This window comes from Amaranthus tricolor, chromosome 2, assembly GCF_026212465.1.
Source record: "Amaranthus tricolor cultivar Red isolate AtriRed21 chromosome 2, ASM2621246v1, whole genome shotgun sequence".
Lineage (NCBI taxonomy): Eukaryota > Viridiplantae > Streptophyta > Magnoliopsida > Caryophyllales > Amaranthaceae > Amaranthus > Amaranthus tricolor.
In genome coordinates this window covers 32,700,401-32,715,274 of record NC_080048.1, presented here as the reverse complement: position 1 = coordinate 32,715,274, position 14,874 = coordinate 32,700,401, and the positions used below count along the sequence as shown (strand labels likewise).

At 29.1% G+C, this 14,874-nt stretch overlaps 1 protein-coding gene across 1 annotated transcript; it reads right to left on the bottom strand.

Moving 5' to 3' along the window:
• Positions 1-13,988: 13,988 nt before the first annotated feature.
• On the bottom strand, positions 13,989-14,801 carry LOC130805738 (probable disease resistance protein At1g52660). The gene has a single exon (XM_057670523.1). It carries the CDS (start codon positions 14,799-14,801, stop codon positions 13,989-13,991), a length of 813 nt encoding a protein of 270 aa, XP_057526506.1.
• Between the last annotated feature and the right edge of the window lie 73 nt (positions 14,802-14,874).

The following is a 14,874-nucleotide window of genomic DNA, read 5'->3' as shown; positions in this document are numbered from 1 at the left end:
AGCGCGCATGACCACTGAACTATATAGAAATTTGTATTAGCATAAGTTCTTTAGATTAATACTAGTCTTAACTTCTTTGTATTAGAATACAACATAAAAGAAGAATCTTGTAGGAAAATTTATGAAGCTTGCATATAGTTTCACACTTTTTCTCAAATGTTATTAATAATTTATATTTTTTTGTAATTAATTTTGTTGATTAAGAAAATTTTCACTACTCATCATATTTGTATTTTATTTTTCATCTATTATTTCAAATGAAATCTTGTTTGGTTTCTTTAAATGCATATTTATTAATACTAAATATTTTATATTCTTTAATTATACACAATTTAAAATATTAAGAATTGAATTATTATTTAGAAAAAAAGACAAATGCAACAAATAATTTGTTATGGAGGAAGTATATTATTTGAAATTAAAGGGCCTATTTATGTAGTGTAGATTTAAAAATTCTTGTAAGTAGGGTCAAAGTAAAATTATAAGATAGAACTAAGATTATTTTTCGTGTTTTTATATATTAATGAAGTTGTCAAAATTATCAATTTAATAAATCGTCATCACCATTGTCATCATTCCGGTAAATGCCCCTCATTTAATTTAATAAGTAAAATATGATATATAAAAATCCAAGTATGGTTAAACAAAAAGTCTCAGTTCTATAATTACATTTTTGTACCTTATTATTATATAATCTTAAATTCGTACATTTATTTGACATTGATGTGATGGAGAAAAGACAAATATATAATGCATAGTTGAAGAAAACACTTAACATATATTATAAATTAAAAATACTAAAAGTCATAATATCTTAAGCCCTATAAGATCTAACATGTTGAGCATGCTCAAAACATCCTCTGCATTTAATTACTTCAAGACTTTACATATTTATTTTTATATTTGTGTTTTGATAGCATGCAGGTTACATATTGATATTATTCATATTATTATTTGTGTTAAGTATTTTTTATAATGAAATTGAGCACTGAAAAAATGATATAACACATACGGTTGACAAAATCTGACTAATGATAATAGATAATGGTTGACCATGTTAATTTAGTCAATCATGTATTACAAAACTTGATCATAAAACTAAGTTAGACGATCAATCATGTTTGATCAATCATAACAAACAACATCATGGCGGGTCTTAGACTCTTAGTAGTAAATCGAGCTTTTCAATTGACAATTAAAAGGATTGATTTTAAAAAGGCTAAGCTAATTCTATCTAGCACATAAATAAAGCTTTGATTGATAATTACCTATCGTTAAATTATATATAAAATTGGTAAAATATTTAAGTAATAAGTACACACAAGCCTTCAAACTAATACGACCCCAACAAGTGTATTTGAAACCCGTCAAAACACTTGTGTGTATGATCTATGTATAATGAGTTATAATATACATGTACTTTATCTAAGATTATTTGATGATTATTTTTTTTTCTTTAATTTGAAGTTTGGCGCTATTTTTTTGTTGATAGAATTTTGCAAATCATTTTTAATTTCAAAGACATGGTGCAAAATCAAAAGGATACAAGGAGTATTTCCAGGTTGAATTGAATATATAAAATTAACATAAATTCTTGTGAGAGACAGTCATTTTGAAAGACTATCTGTAATTGAGCTGACCCATTATATATTTTTTTAAAATATTGTAAGTAGGCATCAAGAATGATGTAGGTAAACATTTAAGATATTAAAAGTAGACATTAAAGATACTGTAATTAAGCATTAAGAATAATATAAATAGACATTAAAAATACAATAAATAGGCACTAATTTTAATGGATTAGATTTAAAATACGTCTCTCAAAGATACAGTTTTTCAAAAGACTAGGTGTAAAATTAATGCTAAGATGATGAGAGTAAATGAGTTTGGTAGTAATAACTAAATATATCCAGTGCCATTAGGTACAGAAATTAACTCAACCTCGAGGTCCAACTTTAATGCCCATCGATTTATACTTTGTCACCTCAATAGAGCCACTAATTAATATGGGCCCCATACATCTTTGTCCTAATCCATTTTCTTGGATGGATTGCTACAACCTAAATACTCTATCTTGAAGGAGTTTATTCATGTTGGTTTGGATTAATTATTTTGTGTTGGTATAAAATTATGCCTTATTTGAAATATAATGTAAATATAAATTACAATTAAAACAAACTGATTTGTATTTCTTTTGTTTGGATGGCAATGCAACTCCTTACTTTATTGATCATTAAAATGGACACTATGAAGATAAGGTTGCGATAACGAATTCAAGTTGCTCGGAAACTTGATATTAATAGAAGACGTGAGTACACTTTCCTTTTGTGATATTTATTCCACAAGGGTGCTTGGAATGATGATGATGAAATTCACAATAAAATACATCCTATATAATGATATCCTAGCACAAAAGATATTGAAGAGCAAGACAAAGTATTGTAGATGAATAAAGAACTTTGATTGTAATGAAAGTTAATTAGGCTCTCTATTTATAGAGTAAAATGTACTTGTGAAACAAGTTTATTTCATCCAAACCTAGTTTATGAAACAGCTGGTTGTTTCATCCAATGCTTATCAATGAAACCAAATAAAATTTCATCATAATTAACCATCAAATGCAGGTTACCAATCATTAGTGATAATTGAAGTCAATCAACACTAATGAAATAAAATAACAAAACCGCAATTCTAAAATTGCCCAAAAAGCCGAGTCAGCATTTATTCTATCTCAAATCGAGACAGATTAGAAATAAGCGATGAACCGACCTTCCCTTGAAGCCGAGTTGGCCTTTTCCTCTATTTTGCTATTTTGTGTTTTTGCTTTTAGGCATATTTTGGACTTGCTATTATTGCATTTTGTTTCACTACGATACTTAGTATGTAGTATATATAATCTAGGTCTTTCTATACTCTAAATGTCCAAGAATCCTCCCCTATTTAGAGTATAACCAGATTCTTTTACAAAATAATTAAATAATTTCATTTCATATATCAACGCTAATGTCCCTACAAATTGAATTAACGCCTAGTATAAGCTCTTTACAAGCGATCAACTAGAATAATGTCCCTACTCTACGGATTGAATCAACTAGCCCATCTAACCACTCAAAGATTAAATACACATAAAACTAATAACAAAGTCCTTACTTAGACACATCATCTTGGTCGTGTCTATATCTATTGATAAGTTTATTATAGTCGATATGGTAATCTTGACTACTTGAAGCGGCCAAAACATCAAACTTATATGAGTAGATTCTCATAATGTATAACGCATCCCCGTCAATGGATATCACCAAACGCTCTTCTACTCTTGACCTTGAGAACTTAAATGAACGACTAACTCATTCATCACGATCCGAAGCAACTACGGGTCAATAATCCTTTATGCTTACAAAATTAAAAAGAAATTACACCCACATTTAATTCAAGACATGACATCAATCGAGTAAGAATTGGGCTTTGCAATTGAATTTCAGTTGACATAATCTGATCGCAATTGACGCTTGTTCAATTGAATTTTTACTTATGGTTACTAAATAAAATAAGAACGCAATGTTCACATAATAAAGAATTATGACCCCTTTAACGATAAGCCTTTGCACTAGGATGTGCCTATGAGTAATTTAACTGAATCTTACCATTATACACTTTGATTTTAATTTTCATCAAATTCCCTTAATGTGCATTTTACTTAAAAATAATTTTTTATAAAATACCTCAAACTAGATTAATTTAATTTCTTTGACTAAAACCTAGACAGATGTTCATAGTAAAACTACTATCTTTGTTAATTTACACTTCCCCCATTTGTAAATATTCAATCACAAATAGAAATTACAATTTTTTGTGATCCAATTTAAAATTGAATTTCATACAAATATTTATGTATAACTTGAGGAAATTACTTATATTATCACAAACTAGTAATAACAAATGAATTAACAAACTTTATGGAATTTGTTACCATAATATATATGCTTCATGTTAAAAGCATACACAAACTATCAAATTACTTGATAATACACCTGTATTGAAGCATACAATTTTACAAGTAGATACTTATAACCAACTTATAATGATTAACATAAATTATGAATAATTATACACAATTCATTTCATTATCAAAATAAATATACCAAAAATATTATTACAAACTAGTAATAATAATTTGATTTATAAACATTATGGAATTTAAATCACCATAAAACATAATATGCAATATCTATGCACATTAATTTATCCTCTTATACAGGATACATTTATTTCATAACTATTTTCATAAGTAGTAATAAGAACAACCATTTAATTATAATTTCAACATTGTTGAAAAAATACATAATAATATAAACTTAATTATTATAAATAATGGTCCATCCATATAAATTTAAATTTAATGTGTTCTGTACACATAAATGTATATCTACATGACATATAAATTCTACCCCCTTAATCTTAGTTGTAATATAACTTGAATGACTTGGTAAATACATAATTCAATTGAGATACACTTTGCTTTTGTGATATTTCTCCCACAAGGATACTTGTAATGATGCTTGGGATGATGTAATTAACAATGAGATACAACCTATACAATAATATTCTAGCACAAAAGATATTACAAGAGTAAGACAAAGTATTGTAGATGGATTAAGAACTTTAATTGTATTGAATGTTCTAAGAAAAAGAATTCAAATGTCAAATCCGAAAGAAAAACCAGGATTAAATTTAAAAGGAATTGTCTTATTCTTGTCTTCATTACAACCAAGTTCGAAAAATAAATCTAAATTGTTTTTTTAAAGAAAAACCAAGGTTAAATTTATTAGCACATCTTGAAACAATTTTTACATTTTTGTTAGAATTCAAAGGTAAACAATACACATCAGAAATTAAAAAGTTGTTCAAAGAGGCAATGAAGAACATGCAACTACCTGAACTAAAACTATCAATAAGGAATTAAAAGACACTATGACACAAATAAAAAATACTATCAGTATTTAATCACCTTTTAGCTTCATGTTGCCCAATTACAATATCCTGCCTCCTTCTCTTTCTTGTGTTTCCAGAGCCAACCATTGTTCTTGCCATACTGTAAAAAATTAATTAAAAAAAATAAAAAATCAAAAAAAAAAAAAGAAACCTAAAAAATGTAGAGATTAAATGAAAAACTACAAAATAAAAGACAATAATAAAATATGAAAAATCATATTAAACAAAAATAAAATCAAAAATTGTAAAAAAAAGAAATTACAAACCATACATAAAAATACGAAAAAAAAAAACTAATTCAAAAACAACGAAATTTAGGTCAAAGTAACAAACCCTAACATGCATCTTTTAAACCCTAATTGTTTTTTTCTGCCATTTCATACTCACAAAAGAAACTGTTTGTAACAGGAGCGACAATCTCAATACATAATTAACACTTAATAATAATGTTTAATATAAGAATATTGCAGAAGTCTCAAAATGTCAAACTGTTAAAAATTTTAAATTATAAAAACTGAAACCGTTTAAAACAAAAATAAATATTACATCTAATAAGAAATATTGTTTGCTAAAAATGAAAAAAAATACATCATCATCAAGTCATCAATAAAGATACAAAAAGCAGCTAAATTCTCGATAAATAGTAATTGTCGCGGCCTGGATCAGAACCTGAACTAAATCCTGCAAAATGCTGTCATCCATGATACAGATGACAGCTGATTGAATCGGTCAGCGCTTAACGCCAAGTATAACTTCCTATTCAGCTCAAAATACGAAAATTATACGCTACATTTACAAAATAATAATTTAAATCTCAAAATAAAGTATAATAACAATATTCTTAATATAATCATACTTAGTAAAATACGTTCATAAAATAACTTAGAACCATATAAACTAGTTTGAAGACTAACACAAACATATTAATAAAAATTCTAACATAAAAAAGATAATAACATTCCTAATGTAACACTTAACTAATTAACATACTAGCATTAGTTTATAACATAAATGATACTTAATATCAGTAGAATATAATTTTGCACCCACCTTCCTAAAATTGTTCAAAGATTATTAAATTAACATACTAAAAATACTTTTAGCATACTGAATATAATCTTAATCATAATTTCATTAAACTAACTTCCTACTAAAACATATCTACATATTTCATACTTTGCATATTATAAGGTAAATATAATATAAAATTCCACAAAAAGAGTAGGGTAAGAAGTTATACCATACTAACACCAAGGATTAGTACTAAGTACTAATTAGGAAAATAATAAGAAATAAGACCCTCCAAAATAGATAATAATGCTTCAAAGATAATTAATCCGAACTCTCAAAATAATGATGATCTTCTAAGCTCCAAAAATAATTAAATGCAAACTCCAAAAATAATAATACATTAAGTACCCAAAAGAAATAACCCAATAATGCTCCATAATGATGATGATTTAGCTAATAATATGCAAAGTATTAAGGTAGTAAGATTTAAATAAAGTGAAAATATAAGAAAAAATGTTAGAAAGATTTGATGATGGTGGTGTAAGTAATCTCATGGCTAAGGGGGTATTTATAATGGGTTTGGGCAACTTTGTAGTTTATTAGATTGTATGAAAAAAGTATTTTAGGAGTATAGAAGAAGGTTAACTTGTATAAGTGATTTAGAGTGTGTAAGTGAATGTCTAAGAGTTAGAGTGTGTAAGTGAATGTGTAAGAGTTTGGAGTATAGAAGAAGGTTAGCTTGTGTAAAGAAATGGTGATAACTTGTGTAAGTGATTAACATCATGGGTTACTATAGAAAGGATTTTGGTTCATCAAATTTTTGTTCTAGTATGTACAAGTAAATATACTTTAAAATAATGGGTAAATTTGATAATGAAAATATGTAGTTTACTTAGAAAATTTTGCTTAAATTATACTTAAAGTTAATAATAAAAATACGACTTATTTTTATATATAAAATATTTAAATCAAAGTTATAAGGTTAAAATAATAAGTAGTAATGTTAGTTTAAGGAAGACAGTTAAAACGTAACGTTTCACAAAATCGTGAATATAATAATAAAATTTTACTTTTCGTACTATAAAATAAAAAAATAATATTTTAGTGCTTATAAAAAGATTTTAAACAAAATAATATTTTTTTAAAATTTAATATTTGAAAGAAATTACAAAATCGGAAAAGGTTTAGGAATTAAAGATGGTTTAAAATGGATAACAAAAGGATTAGAGATTTGAACTGAAAATTCAGAATAATTAATCGGAAGATTATGATTAAGAATTTTGAGTTTGTTACACTGTTCGTATTCAAGAATCAAGAAGAATAACCAATGATGAAACAAATCATATCTAACAAGAAAGAAATGAAATCAACAAGTATACTGAACTTGAATAAGAAATGATTTATGTGAGTGTGTCGAGATGAATTCGAAGAACAATTGAAGAACAGATGAATTCAAGAGAAGAAAAGGATAAGTTCATCAAGATTTTTAAGTGTTCAACGGCGGAAAAAATGTCAAAATTTGAGGTATAATAAGAGGCAGAAATGAAGAGGAGAGAGAACTTAAAATGCTTCCTTATGGGTATGAGTTATATCTATTACAATGAATTTTTGTTCTAGTCTAGGGATTATTTCCCTACACTCTCCTTTATGGGTATGAGTTATCGCCTTTTTTCCCTCCCCAGACTGCGATTATCATCAAGTAGACGTTTACTAGTTAGACACATAAACATCAAGTCAGTTGTTGGAGATACAACATACATGGCCCACTTTTTTACCTTGTTTATCATATGGTAGCACTTTTGTCAGTTTTTTAGTAATTAATTTTTTTTTAACAATTCATATTGAATACTTTTTGTTCAAATTTATTTTTAATTTATTTTTAATTTAACTTTTAAAAATTGATAAATTATTTTGAATTTAGTTTTTAAATTAAATATTTATTATATATTATTTTAATAAATGATTTATTGTCCTCTAATTTAAAATTTTCTTGAAAATACTTAATTATTTCTTCTTTTTCCACTGTAAGAGGCTCTAAAAATTTCAACATGTTCAATCGCATAGAGCCCTAAAAAATTAGAACAACAATATTTACGTAGTATATGTTAATTGTTTAAACATACAAAGTTGTTAAAAAAATATATAATTTTTAAAATTAGACTAGATCTTTAAAAAAATTGTCAAAGAATTTTAGAAAATTTTTTTTAGTAATTTCCCTCAAAGAGACGGAAGATTGTGTTTCTTTTCCAAATTATTACACCAAAGAAAATCAATGTCAATCAAATTAAAGACCAGCCAAATAAAGAAATCAGTTAAGAAGATGATGGACCTTGAAATTAAAAAGAATGAAAGGTTGGAGAAAAGCCACGTTGAGAGGATGTGAAAACCACATGCACATCCTCATCGGTTCCATTGCTCTAAGCAGACAATGCTATTGTCCTGCTAGGCACTCTTGCACTCGTGCGAAGCCAATTCAATCAAATCACAACAGCATACTCATGTACTTTTCCTCACTTCCAATTTATTTGTTTTTCACGTAGTTCGATATACAATAATTTAATTCTTAATATCTCTAATTATATATAATAAAATATTAAAAAATTTTAAAATTAATAATCTTTGCAATGAGATGAATCAAACAAGATTTCATTTGATTATGCTTTAATCTATAGATTAAAAACTAATCACAAATAGAAAGTTGTTGAAGCAAGAGTCAATTCTCACAATATTAAAGATGACTTTGAGCATTTTATAGCTCATGTTATGTCTTGCACACTTGAGAGTGATGTGGGATGTGCCATGGCGAATGAGATGCTAAGATTTGGATCACTTGATCAAGTGTTAGATAAAGATGATTTAAAGAGGTTTGAGCAAAGCATAGAGTGTCTTGATCAAGGCATGAGTCGAGGGAAAGATTGCTCAAGCATGGCAGCAACACACAACGAAGGTCAATAGCTATTGAAGACTCGCTCGACCTAGTCCAGCAGCCTTGCTCAGGTCGAGTGGCCAACAAGTCGCAAATTATAGATTCTGTTTTTTGTTCTCAGTTTGATGTGGGCTTTTTAAGGCTTTAGTCTTAGGGTTTTCTAATATGTTGTATGACTATATAAGGAGTTTTAAAGCATTATTAGGAGTAAGGAGAGACTAATACTTGAGAGGCAACTAGGGTTCATCCATTAGAGTTCCCTCTTCGTTGTATTAGGTTGTTTGTGTGAGACCACCATTAAAGGTGAGGTCTTTGCTTTGTGAGTGTGTTCTCAAAGCTTGTGTGTAGCTTCTCATTAATGTATATTGATATATTAATGAGAGAAAGTGTTGTTTGAGGGGGAGGTATCCATAGATATGTCATATATCTTGTGTTTATTGTCCATTGTTGTAGTGCTTTGTTTTTGGGTGTTCTTTGTGCATTTTGTTCTTGTTTGTTCTTCACCATTGTTATAGCCCATCCACAACAAGAGTGATGAATTAAGTGTATTTTTTCTAATGTTGTCATTCTTTTTATGGTATTTCTTTAATAAAATTTCAATTTTTTCCTCTACAAAAAGGTTTTGGTTTTTTAATTCATCAAACTCAATGTTTGTTCGACATAAACACAACAAATTTAATTTTAAGTAAAAATTAAGGGTTAATTTGCTGTAAATTTTATCTAATTGATACCTATATGTGTGACTTCATAGAACGAGATTATAATAGCTGTAAATTAATCTTATTAGATACAAATCATAGTTGATTTCTAGCAAAACTCTATAACCACCTAAATTAACTAAATGTATTTTATCTCTATAATTTGTTCTAATTATATATAGTAATTATATTTGATCAAAGGACACTTATTTCTTTCATAGAACGTTTGATGATGCATTAAAAACATAATAGTAGTATTCATTTGAGTAAAACTAGAATCATATAGAAATTCAATTTTTTGAGCGAATTTATCTAGACAAAAACATAAAGGGTTTAAATAATTTCATACCCGAATCGAAATCTACGAGTTCTAGTGGGTCTAGAATTCCTAATGAATGTTGTCAGCTTGTTTTAAATGCTTTTACTTTACTATTTTTTCAGAATTCAAAATAGATCTAAGACTAAGGTTTAAGTCCAAAATAAGTCTAAAATTAGCTGTTAAGTCATATATTAGATCACACTTGAGTCCATAGTGTGTATATAAATATAGTGGGTTTACTAAAAAAAAATTCTTCTACAATGCAATAATAATCTGAGACAGAGAAATAATTATTTGAATGAAGTAGACTAATAAGATGTAGCCATGTAGGAGTACCTTTCTACCTTATTAGCATTTGGAAACCGTTGTAAATTTTTCATTCTTTCTACGATTCTCTCTTTTTGAACCGTACTTTTTTCATAAATATTAATCCTTTTATTTTAGTGACTTTGTTACATTGAAGGGTGTTCAATGGATCGGGCTTTCATTTTGAGTCCATATCTAACTCGTTTTTTGAAGAGATTTGTAAGGGCCGCATTAAAAATTGACCGAGCCGAAAACAGTCTATATTATAATTAAAATGAAGCGGAATATAAAAAGCCTCAATAAGGGTCGAAAACGGACTTTTGTAAATAGTATAAGTAATATATAATTTAAATATTATAAATGACAATGTCAATAGAATATTAATATTTTTCAATTTAATTATTATAAATGATAGTTTAATTGTTCTAAATTGATAAATGGAGATTAAAATACTCCTTTTAGTAGTAAAAATGGATCGGGCTTTCAAAGCCCGACCCATTTTAATTATAAAGGGCCTTTTTCGACCCAGCCCATATTTACTTAAACTCGACCCAATCCTTATCCGACCCATTAAACACCCCTAGTCCATTTAGTTTCTAGACACTATTTATATTCACTTCTATTATGAATTTTATTCTTAATCTATAAGTTAAAATATAGTCCAGTGGAAACTTGTTTGTTTCGTCTCTACGCAACGATTATTAATATCAACTTTTTTATAATTTTTAGTTATGCAACATTAGAGATATTAAGACTTTAATATATGTCTTGACAAATATACCCAAATAAAATGCGACAAAGTCCATAAAATGGAGGGAGTAGTAAAGGGCAAGGCAAGAGATCTTGTACTATTTTTTTTTTGGAAAAATTACCCTGAATAATACGAACTTTCACTGAGTTCCCAACAATAATACGAACTTTCAATTAACCATGAATAATACGAACTTTAACATGTGTTTTCCGCTGGTATACCTGATCGGTTTATAACTGGGAGAAAAGGTCATTTTTGATCGTTGGACAGCAGGCTTCATCTCCTTCATCAGTTTCATTCCTTTTTTACAGATTTTTACCTCATTTTCTCACTTTATTCTTTCATTTTAATTACTTCTTCCAGCTTCTCTTTTTTTTCTTCCATTTTCATTTGAACCCTAAAATAATTTGATGTTTAACATGTATTCTCCTTCGTCATCATCTCAATCTAGAACATCAATTGCACCTCTTTTCATTTGAACCTCTAAAGTAATTTCTTTATCAATTAGGATTTCATGATTTGATTTAAAATGTAGGCACAAGATTGCAAATTTTTTAAGTGGGAGAAAGATGTAGAGTATTCAAGTGAACTTCATGTATTGAAAATCCAATGTAATAAAAAAGTGTAACAAAGTTTCTTCTATTCAAGAATTATAGCCTCAATTCATACATGTTCAATATTTTCCAAAATGTTTTCCAAAAATGCTAAAAAATATTTTCAAGAATTACCTTTACATACCAGCTGATGCGTGAGGAAGATTATCTAAAGAAAAAACTTAAGAAAATATATATGAATAGAACTAAAAAATTTAAAATCAAAATCCCATCTCCCATCCTACTCCCTCCACTCACCCGTTCACCCCCAACTGTCCCCACTGCGAGCAAACCCATTGTCGGCGACACGCCCAACCCACACACTATCGACGACCCGCCCAACCCACCCTTTTCCGTCAAAACCAACCCACACACATTCCCAATGTCATTGACCCCTCCCTACTTTCAGTGCCCTAATTCCCTTGCCCAGCACCACCACACCATAGCCAGCCCAACCTACTACACTAACAAAAGCTACCCCGCGACTAAAACCCAACCAACGAAGAAACTCCCTCCCCGAAATCAATTAAGCCCATCAAACAAAACCTCACCAACGACTACTATGGTGGTCGGATCTAAGTATCCTCCCCGAAATCATTTAAACCCATCAAACAAAACCAATACCGAATTCTATGGTGGTCGAATTTGGGTATCATGGTGGATGACCAAACTAGGTTTTGGATATTTGGTGGTGGGTGGAAGATTTAGGTGAGGGTCGCGAAGAGGAATTGGTTGCGAATGGGGAAGAGGAGGGGTGGGGTCGGGTAGGGAAGTGGGGGTGGAGGCACCATGGAGGGGTGGAACAGTAGTGGCTCAGAGGGTGGGGTTTGGGATGGGTTAGTGAAGGGGTGGGAACGGCGTTTTTGTTTCGTTTTTTATTTTTCTTTTTTTTTTTAACAAAATGACCTACAATTGTAAGTAACTAATAGGTTTAAGTTTGCTAGTGGAAAATAACCTTATTAGTTATATTATTCATAATTAATCAATTATTCATATTATTATAGGTAAATTCAGTGAAATGTTGTACTATTTACGATAATTTTTCCTATTTATTAATATAACTTATAATTTTAAAATATTGTAAATATTTATTTTTGATTTTGATTTATTTATATATTAAAACGATATAATATGACTATGACTATAATTATATGAAAACAGAAATAAAAATAATTAAGCAATGAATATGTTATATGTACATATCCAATACTGATTCTATAATTTATTACTCGTAGTACAATGAATATGTACATACGCTCTAGATTAGCTTTTGAATCTGATACTCTCACTTCTACCATCCTTGGTGGTATGCAATAAAATTTTTTTGCTCTATCAATGCGACTTTAATGTAAACTTTCAAAATAATTTGATGATGAACAATGAAAATAAGCCATTATTCAAGATATTTGGATTGATTTGATAGAAAAAATGGCGAAGATTTGGGGAGAAATAGCTAGGGTTTGTATTTTGGGGGAAAAAATAAATTAGCTCTTGCCATAAATTGAAAGGGATAAGTTAGGGTTTTTTTATAGCTCATGAGTGAAAACTTACAGATATCAAACGTTTTTTTATCAAAAAAAGTCATGGAGTTTTTTATTTGGTAAACCTTGAGGTTATCATATGAATTTTAAAAAATTTGTCTACCCCGTATAAAATCCAATACGTTATCACGTGAAATTTTCATTAGAATTTTTTCAAAAATTTTAATTATTTTTTCCTTTTTATAAAAAAAATTTTACCATAAAAATGCACCAATATACCTTTTTAGAGAAAAATTGACTCAAAATACAAAATTTAAAATAAGAAAGCCATTGAACAAAAAAGGTTGAAAAAAATGGGTCAAAACGTTCTAATTTGGATTCAAAAAACAGATTTAACCTAATTTTTTGCAACTTTTGTATCAAGTCATTGAGACTGAGATTTAACTCTCTTAATTTCAGGAGCTTCTTTAAAGAGGGCACATAGATTAATTCAGAACAGTCGACTACTATCAAAGTTGAGAGATTCTCCAACTCAGAAATACTGTTGGGAAGCTTCTCCATTGGAGCTCGAGTTATAATGAGAAAACGTAGGCACTTCATATGCAAAAAGAACATATCAGGGATATACTTCAAAGGGTTATCACTTAGCAACAATGTTGTTAGAGAAGGGCACATTGGTGAGACATTGGACTCAATTTCAGAGATCTTATTTTGCATCAACGAAACTTTTGTCAGGTCTTCTGTCCATTCTCTATTGTCTGGTATTCTAGTTAGCCGTAATCCAGATCTTACCATAAAATGACGAGTTTCTCTACCTATTTTAATGGCCATGTCTCCAATCAAGTCATGCATATTCAGATAAGTTACTTTAGAATTAGCCAAGTCCAACAAGCTTGCATTTATTAGTCCATTCAAAATGGTGTATCCCTTGTCCAGTTGTTTCTCCTGCATTCATCTTTTCCAACAGGAATTCCAACCTTCTCTACCTCAAAGTTCTTCCACATATCATCAAGGAAAAGCACTACTTTCTTCCTCTTCTTCAATGCAGCATATAAGTTTGCAGCTCTTTTAGTATCATCGTCATCTTGAAGCAAAATGTGTTCAACTTTTGCAGCTTTTGCAATTTTATTCTGTAGAGTAGCTATAGTATTTTCTTGGGATACAGTCACCCAATAAATATGCATAGAAGTTTTAGCACCTTCAAGAAGCTTATTATGAATATGTTTTGCTAGTGTTGTTTTACCAACACCTCCTAGACCGTAAACTCCAATTCTACACAAATCTTCATTTAACAACCATGACAAGATCATCTTCATATTTTCTTCAAATAACTTAGCTTTCAAATTTGTTGTCACTAGTGGCACACTTGAGCATGCATGATCATCTAACGTAAGTCCACCAGGAAATTTTCCTTGCTCCATTAGATCTTCCATCTCTCGTTCAAGGCTCAAAACTTCTCTCTTCAACTTCTTAGTTGAAGAAAATAAACCCCTTTCAACATCTTGGTCGAAATATTGCACTTCGATGAGCAATTCCTCCACATTCTTTAACCAATTTCCCACTACCCTCTTGCGTTTCTTGCCAGGCTGCATTTCGTCAGCCTCAAGCTGGATGTTTAGATCATCCACTAGTGCACACAAACCTTGTTTTTTACTTCTCAAAAGCTGTAACTCATCATCGATAGTGGTATCACCAATCATCCAATTTTGAATTATCATTGCCATGGCAATAGCATATCATAAGTAATTCACAACAGTGAATGAGATATAAAATGGCCTTAACATAGAATTATCATCA

Bases quoted from the DNA above. Each gene is read 5' to 3' on its own strand.
- LOC130805738 (XM_057670523.1), bottom strand. From the start codon at position 14,801: ATGGCAATGATAATTCAAAATTGGATGATTGGTGATACCACTATCGAT.